The sequence below is a fragment of the Malania oleifera genome, chromosome 12 (assembly GCF_029873635.1).
Source record: "Malania oleifera isolate guangnan ecotype guangnan chromosome 12, ASM2987363v1, whole genome shotgun sequence".
NCBI classification, from domain to species: Eukaryota; Viridiplantae; Streptophyta; class Magnoliopsida; order Santalales; family Ximeniaceae; genus Malania; species Malania oleifera.
In genome coordinates this window covers 75,771,876-75,780,624 of record NC_080428.1, presented here as the reverse complement: position 1 = coordinate 75,780,624, position 8,749 = coordinate 75,771,876, and the positions used below count along the sequence as shown (strand labels likewise).

General features: G+C 35.6%; 1 protein-coding gene across 1 annotated transcript; it reads right to left on the bottom strand.

Annotated features, from left to right (window-relative positions):
- Window positions 1–5,580: 5,580 nt before the first annotated feature.
- Window positions 5,581–7,877, bottom strand: LOC131144351 (equilibrative nucleotide transporter 1). Its single transcript, XM_058092936.1, has 2 exons — window positions 7,078–7,877; window positions 5,581–6,431 (listed from the first exon to the last, which is right to left on the bottom strand). Exons 1-2 carry the CDS (start codon window positions 7,847–7,849, stop codon window positions 5,701–5,703), a joined length of 1,503 nt encoding a protein of 500 aa, XP_057948919.1. The 5' UTR covers window positions 7,850–7,877; the 3' UTR covers window positions 5,581–5,700.
- Between the last annotated feature and the right edge of the window lie 872 nt (window positions 7,878–8,749).

Sequence of the window (8,749 nt, the reverse complement as noted above, 5' to 3'; positions counted from 1 at the left end):
AGGAAGAGATTAGGGTTGCGTAGCGGCATAGTTATGCTCTGATACCATGTTAAATTATGAGAAAGGAATTTTTCTATTATTCATTATTCAACATTATAAGGGTGTATTTATTTACATGAGTCTAGGACCAAGATCTCAAATTACTCCTAAATATCTACTCTATAATAATTACATAATAATTAAAAAATAAAAAGTATAGATATTTCTCTAATATCTCTTAATAAATCCATAATCTTTATTAAGTGGTATATTTAGTTGTAGTTACACACTTGATGGATTCACCGATATAAGTATGGAAGTGAGGCTGCTTCCTATGAAAGTTTAGTGGGCTAAAACTTTCTAGAACATTCATGAAAATCCAGGTACGATGCATGATCTAGTTGTATCAACCCATAGGAGCCTTGTATTTAAATATGTCATGTGAGTTGTGTGTTTATAGAGTTATACTAAAAGAGGTTGGTTCAAGATTATAAAATTCACCAAGTTCTTATAGCTCATTGCATACATTCTTTATGTGCAATTCAAATTGAAAGGTATTGTCACCTTTTGGATGACTTTTCATGGTTACCCAACCTTTGTGTTGCCTAATATGGCTTTCGAATCTTGTTTTGATAATAACAAATAAAAGTTAATTTAATATGTTTTTTTGTTTAAGTGATGATATTTTAGGAAACCTTGTATGACAAAGTTCAAAAGAATCAAAGAAATGAAAGTTCAAGATCACAAGTACCATAAAGCCATACTCCATAAAAAAAGTGATCAAAAGAAAGCTAAAAAAGATGAAGATGTTCAAAATATGTGGAAGCTTAAAGAATATTGAAGTTTAAGTCTAAGAGGATTCAAAGCAAAGATATGAAAACTTCAAGCTTAGAGAGATTTTATGTCTTTAGGATGACTTATTGAAATGTTTTGAAGCTTATTAGGGGTTGATATGGACTTAGAGATCTTATTTTGAATACCCTGAAAAAAGCTTTTTAAAAGTAACAAAGCAAGATGGCTAAGAATTTTGAAACTAAATTGAAAAAAATAGATTTTATAACTGTTCAAGCAATTGAACTTTAGACCTTAGGCGCCTAAAAATTTTCTTGAACTGATTTTGAATAGGCAGTGTAGGTCCAGGCGACTAACCCCTGAAACCTCAGGCACCTGACCCAATTTCAAGTTGAAAAATTACACTGTATTCAAAAGGATCAAGCGACTGATCTCGAAGCCTTAGGCACCTGACCCTTGTTAACGATTATTATTTTTAAAGTTTTTAAAATTCAAATTTATATTGCTTGTGCCCCAAACTTCGTATAAACTTGAGAAACACTCCAAATAACTTGGGCAATATGAATTAAACACTTTTTGAGCCTATAAATACAAGATTTCTTAAATCAAATATTTTCAAGCCATATTGCTCAAAGCTCTCTTGCTTACACATTTTTACTAAGAATTTCTGAGATATACTGAGTCTTTGATTACTCTTCTCTTAGCTCAAACCTCTGAGTTACTGATTCATATCAAGAGAAGAATTTCGGTGATACATTCTTGAGCTTCAATTCAGTTTCTCTTTGATATTTAAATTGAAATATTAGCTGAACTATATTTGTACTAACCAGCACTTTTTGAGAGCATCTCTTGTACAAAAGAAATCTTTCTTGTTTCCTTGTTTTCTTGACGGTTCAGGTTTATTGGATCGTTGTATCGAGCATGGGGTATTGCTTGGAGAGGGGACTCCACCCTAAAGGAGGGATTATAACGGTTTGCTCCGTCCGCAGAGGAACGTTATAGTGGAATCCTTAAGTGGTCTTACCTAAGGCGAGGACGTAAGTTGGGTATAAGCCAAACCTCGTAAAAAACTCTGTCTCACTCTCTATCTTTACTCTTTAATTTTTCTGCATTTATAAATTGTGTGGTTGTGTATTCAAGTGCAGGAAGCTGAAAGTTTGAGATTGAGAAAACTTTTAATTTAAGAAAGTACGTTGATTAATTTTTTTGCGAAAACTTAAAGGAAGTACATTGATTAATCGTTTACGGAAATCTTGGTTAAAAGAAGTGCACCAATATTCATTCATACAAGGCTTTATTTAAATTCTAAGCTGAGTTTTTGCAAACGCTGAATCAAAGAAGTGCTGCAACTTTTACAATTGGTTAAGTATCTTGTATTTGATTGATTGATTGATTGAATTATTCAAAAGCTGAGAGTATTACATTTTGAATCATTGGTTTGTGTCGATTGAATCAAAATCTTTGGTTGGGTGTTAATTGACATTGCGGCAAGATCAATTTACTCATTCTTAAAGTTTTAAAAGTGAATATTGATTTTTAGTTGATATAGTAATTCAAATCATCCTTCTTTGAATAGTTAACTTACAATAAGTTGTGAATCTATAAAAAAAGTTAAAAGAAAATTTTAAAACCCAATTCACTCCCCTCTTGGGACTACACCTTAGTTTTCACTTTGTTTTATTTTTTGTTTCATAATTTGAAACGTGTGGGGGATTGTTGGAGATGTTTCAAATTCCATTAGTTTTTAGTTCTTTATTTTGTGGGTTAATGACAACAATTTTTTTTTTCTTGGTGTTAATTTTTCATGCTGTTTTTTTTGGTTTAATGTCTTCAAACAATTAGTTATTAATAGTGGTATTTGAAAAGTCGAATACTATTAATCTATTGCAATAACTGGTTAGAAGTTACTCATCTATGCAATCTATAAAAAGGCTATCTCCAGCCATTCTTCAAAACACAACCAAAGAAACATATCTCTTTTCTTTCTTACATATTTTCTCTCTTCATCATTTAGCAGTAATCTCTAGTAGATATCTCGCTTTTTTTTTTCTTCTTTTCTATAATCTTTTTCTTGTTTCTTTTCCTTCCTCTATATTAGGTAACCGTGTACTATAACTCCTAAAACTCTAGAGTTTGTGAGTGCACATAAACCGAGCTTTAGAGTTTGTGAGTGTTCAACTAGATATTAATAGTGGTATTTGAAAAGTCAAATACTATTAATTTGCTGCAATAATCGACTAGAAGTTACTCCTCTATGCAACCTATAAAAAGGCTATCTCCAACTCTTTCCAAAACACATCCAAATAAACATCTCTCTTTTATTTCTTACATACTTTTTCTCTCCATCATCTAGTAGTAGTCTCTAGTAGATATCTTATTGCTTTTTTCTTTTTTATCATCTTATTCTTGTTTCTTTTCCTTCTTTTATATTAGGTAACCGTATACTATAACTCCTAAAGCTTTAGAGTTTGTGAGTGCACACAAACCCGAGCTAAGTTGAATAATCCTAGAAACCGTGCACATTGTGACTATTTGCACTGAGAAATTTTCTTCATAGGTGCGAAATCGATTTTAAGGATAGCAGTCCTACCATGCCTTAACTTCTCTTTTTGTAATTATCTCATTAATTTAATTTAAGTTATTATTTTTATTACATCTTAATTCTTACAAGAATCATAGAAAAAGCCTAATAAGCTTAAGTACTTTCCAAACTTGATTTGACTAGTTAAAGTCTAGTCGCTTAAGATAGCATGTTATGAGTCCATTTATTAGTCCCCATTGATATTTTTTTCATGCAATTGAGTTTTGACTTAAAACAAATTAATTTGGTCATATTAATAAAATTTATTTCAATTGACTAATATCATTATGTGTAAGAATACAAAAAGAACTTCATTGTAATTTGAAATTTTATCATATTAAAATTATATCCATATGAGAGGAAGTCAGAACAAATCAATAAAAATGCCCATAGTCAAGGGCTTGTAACATCATAGACTCATGTGGAGAGAAGAGAAGAGGAGTTGTGAATTCCATGCACCCACCTCATATGTATTACCATACGGGTCTGTAATGGTTACGAGATAGTAATGCTAAGCATTACCCATAAAATAAGGGGAAGAAAATAGAATGCTAATTAACATTAAAAGGATAAGTGGACGAGGTAGAACATGAGGCATGGTAATTAGGTTTAATTTTGCATAAAGATTTGGAAGGAATGGATTTTTATTTTATTTTAAAGAAAACCAAGTCCATTTTAGAAAAAGAAATGCTAATCTTATCCTTTTAAAACCCTACTTTTTAAGAAATCTATATACCCTAAAAATATTTTTAAAATGAATAATTAAATTTACAAAATTTATATTTTAAATTATATTTATTTGTCCACATACGCACGTGCAAATTTATTGATTCAAAGTTTCAAATCGCATGCTTGCAAGCAAAGCTGTGAAGCTTTTAAGGATTTGACCTCTAAAGTTATCAGAAAAAAAAAAAAAATTTATCCTAGTGTTTAGAATTTTTACTTTTTAATGTTAAATTTGAAAATGTATGAATTTAGATAAAATAAAGTAAGAAATTGTATTGAATTTTGCCTAAATCTCTACAAATTTGAATTAAGGCTTGAAATTTTATAGCAGTTTTTTTTAACAGTTATGATTCCTTTGGTTTGTAGAATAGTCATTATGTGGAATAAGATAAAATATAATTTAAATTTTAAAAATCAAAGGAATAAATATTCCGTGTAAATTCCTAATTATTTCATTCAACAAGTAATAAGAAAAAAATAGGCTTCTGTGTGATGAAATTTGAAAATGATTATTCTTGATTTATTCCTTGTTATCGACTCATAAAATATTTTATATTGATATTTGTTTTATAATAACATAATTTTTTATGTAACTAATCGTGACTAACCTACTAAAACTAATCTATTCCCGGGAATAGGCATTCCGCACACCAAACATAACCTTAATTGTATACATGCATAGAGTCATGTGCTAAAGAAAATTATATTTAATTAATTATAGAATACGAAATTTTAAATAAAAATTATTAAAATAAAAAGGATGAAGGCAATTTCTTTTAGAAGCAAATCCCTGACTTTTAACATGAAATATAATCTGTGATTGGTTTGAGAGAAAATAACAAAAGTTACAAAATGGAAAATTTTGTAATCCAAAGATTGGTTGGAGAAATATAATCTGTGATTGGTTGTGAATCAAAACAAGTAAATAAAACTTTCCATCCCAGCACCTTACTTCCTTTCCAACCATGGTACATGCACTGATCTGAAATTTCTAGTCATCTTGTTCAGCCTAAATCCCTAGTTTGGATAGACCAACTACAAATGATCTCCCATCAAACACAAAAACCAGTACACCCAGCAGCAAGTGGCAACCATCAATCAAAAACATAAAAGGGGAAGGTCATTACCTCATATTCAAGTTAAGAATGACAGGTTCCAAGCTTTCACCTAAACTTCAACATTCTGTTCCAGTGCAGTTTGAATGGGAGCTGGCCATGCTACTGTGGGATGGTGAACCTGTAAAATGTGTTTTAGGCAAAATATCTTTACCTAGCAATATAAACTCATTTCAGATGATTTTTTAAAAAACTATATATATATTTAAAATGAATACATCTCTTCATTATAACAAAGGAGTAATGATATATCGCATGGACGATTAAAATAATCATTATGAATTGAAGAGTCTTGAAACTGAAACATTATAAACTGCAAGAATACATTTTTCAAATAGATTGTTAACTCCGAACCACCGCATACTTCAATGCTAAATGCCAGGAAAGAAAAAAAAAAAAAAGCAATATTATCAACAGTTGAGTTTACAATGCTTTTCAGAGTGCAGATAATAGCGGGGCAATGGGATCCAAGAAGATGGAGACCCAGAAGGGTTAACTGCTACAATGTCAGATGACCCAAAACCAAGCTACGATGGAACCAGCAGCCAGGCCAATGATCAGGAACAACACAACCACAATTCCTGCAATCTCTGCTTGCTGCAGTTGAACTGCTTTGGGAGCCAAAATCATCAGCACGCTCGTAAAATATCCATTAGTGAGTCCTAAAAGGCAAGTTAGCAGGGTCACAGGAATCTCTGTCCGGAAGAATTTGGGACCATGCAAGCAACCCAAGAAGAGAGGATAAAACAGCAATCTGGCCACAGATGCCCCAATGGCAATCTTTGAATTTTCAAGGAGATAGACTGCGGTGAGCGACTTGCCAAACAGATCAAACACATTGTAGGCAGTGATAAGTAGGATGGAATACCAATCCTTCAGAATCGCAGAGTGCACATCCTCTGTAACATAACCCGGAAATATAGACAACGTCACAACATATATCAAGGCAATCCCAAACCCGTACCACTTGACCCTCCCTACTATGCTCCACAAGGTTGATCTCCATAGACACCCTGTCATTTCACCTCTCTCTTCTCTCTCCTCATTTACAGCTTGCATTTTCAGATCATTGTAATACTTGATAACTGGCAGTCTATGCACCGCATTGTAGAAAACAATGCATATGCCCATAATCACAATGCTAACAGAAAAATAGAGATTTGCACTCTTTCTCAGCCCGTGAGGATTTTGGGGATAGACAGCTTTGGTTAAAATTCTTAAAAACGAAACAAGGACACCTGCAATCAGGGTTTAAAAATTATGATCCATCTCTAATTCAAAGTAAACTTGCTCATGCATGCAATAATCAATAAACAGAGCTATCAAACTGAGTGAAGAAACCAGAGTACATCATTATAGGGACTCAAAAAAATGCTAATGGAGCTCGTAATGAAACAAACAGATCTTCACCAAGCTACTCACTGTTGATTCAAATCATTCTCAACATGATAAGCTTTCTGCTACAAAAAGTACTAGATCTAGACCACCTCTCTTGCTTCAATCTTTTTTCTACTGCAGCAAAACCAATTCACACTACAACTATGGTTTTTGATGTCATTTTTTCCCCTTAAATTCAAATGAAGCATAATTATCAGTCTCTCCTTAAATGCCATATCAAGTGTATTTTAAAACCCATCATCGAATCTTAAATCGGCCATTCCCACCACTGACCTTCATAAAGTCAATTAGGTCTAAATGGGTCAATCCACTAGCAAGCAAAACCCCAATTTTGAGAATTTTAAGTTGTGAAAAAGCCCTAATTCCATTTCATCAGAGAGAAGCAAGCAACAGAGCAGCTCAGATCAAGCACCCACAAGAATTTTAAAAAACACCTAAACTGAAAATCTGATGACAGAGTGTTCGGAATTTAGATTCAATCAGTACCCGAAGCGGCAGTGCCGGAGACCACGGCCTGCATATACCTCTCCGGGAGTTCGCCGGCCGAGCCAATGATGCCGCCCTGGACGAGCGCGTCGGCCATGCCGGAAAGCCCGACGGCGGCGACGGTGACGTAGAAGCCGGAGTATATGCCGGTACGGCCCTTGATGTAGACGGCATCGAGGACGGGGACGACGAGAAGGGCGAGGACGAAGAGGGCGAGGCCAGCGTTAATGCGTACGACGACGTCGGACTTGTAGGCGTAGGCGATGATGAGGAGGAGAAAGAGGAGGCCCACCAGCATGTAGACGACGGCGAAGACGCGGTCGACGCTGGCATCAGGGTAGAGGTAGCTGAAGTAGTCGACGGCGGTGATGAAGGCGTTCCAGGGGAGGAGGAAACCGGCGCCGAGCGTGAAGTAGACGATGTACGCCAAGTGGTAGGAGTCTTCTGGGATCTTCTTGTTGGGCAGGACTGGCGCCGGGAGGAGCGTTGACGATTCAGAGTCTCCATTCCTAGTGCCTCCGGCGAAGCCCATCGGAGATGGTGGTGGTAGTTCAGTCGCCGTCACCGACGGGCCGTCGATCGGCGAATCTGAGAGCGCGGTTTTGGTTTCGGCTTGCGTGGGCGTAGTTGTTGGGATATCCGAATGGGCGATCACATTGGCTAGGGAATGTCGGCACAGTAAAACGGTGTCGTTTGGGTCTTGAGAGGGGCATAATGGGCAATTCGCGGGTGCTTCAGCGGAGAAAGCATGATTTAAATTTATATTCTTCATGGCATCATGTTTGGTGCCTAGGGCGCAAAATTACAAATGGAATGTTTTGCTTGAATGTCCTTTAAAGGGTTCTCGGATCATGATCACTTGAAAAAAAAAAAAGAAAAAGAAAAAAGATAGTATGAACGACTTGTAGGACTCGGGATGTACTTTGTGGAATCAATCTGATGCCTAAGTAAAGGATTTGCTCGAACAGTTTTATGCAACAATAAAATAATAGCTTGAAATGAGATGTCTTACCTCTTCATGGTGTCCTCTTTTATATTTGAGAGGTTTGACCCTATGGTGATATGCCATTTATGAGTGTATTAAGGCGCTGATGTGAATTACTCTAATTTTTATGGTCATTATAGTGTTGGCGTGAATCGCTTCGGCTAAACAATTGACTTGGGAGGTTTCGTAACTGCCCTTGTCAATGTAGTGCTTTAGTCTTTTCTTGATTTATGGTAGGTGTTGACTTGACAATTGATTTTCTTAATGGTGATATATTTGGGGTATATCAGTTGCCCCCCCTTCAAGTTTCGAATATTTGAAACTTGCTTCCAAAGTTCGAAAGTACTCTCTCTCTCTCTCTCTCTCTCTCTCTCTCTCTCTCTCTCTCTCTCTCTCTCTCTCTCTCTCTCTCTCTCTCTTTCTGTGTTAAACAACTTGTCGGTCTATCGAAGCTGTCCTCATAGTTTCAAAGCTGCCCATTTGGCGTGCCGAGCCGATGTCTGCAATGAGCCGCTTATCTAAAGTAAGAGTCTGTCGAGTCGACTGCAGGGCTTGCCAAGCTGAGACCGTTTCGAAGTTGGCTCATCAGAGCCAGAGTCATTACATACCTACTTACGCGGCTTGTCCAGCTTTTCCCGTTTCGTTGTTGGCTCATCCGAGCCAATGTTGCTACCGAGTTACTTACGT

Coding starts and splice junctions, on each gene's coding strand:
- LOC131144351 (XM_058092936.1), bottom strand. CDS start 7,849: ATGAAGAATATAAATTTAAATCATGCTTTCTCCGCTGAAGCACCCGCG. Junction 6,432..7,077: donor CTCCGGCACTGCCGCTTCGG/GTACTGATTGAA, acceptor CCCTGATTGCAG/GTGTCCTTGTTTCGTTTTTA.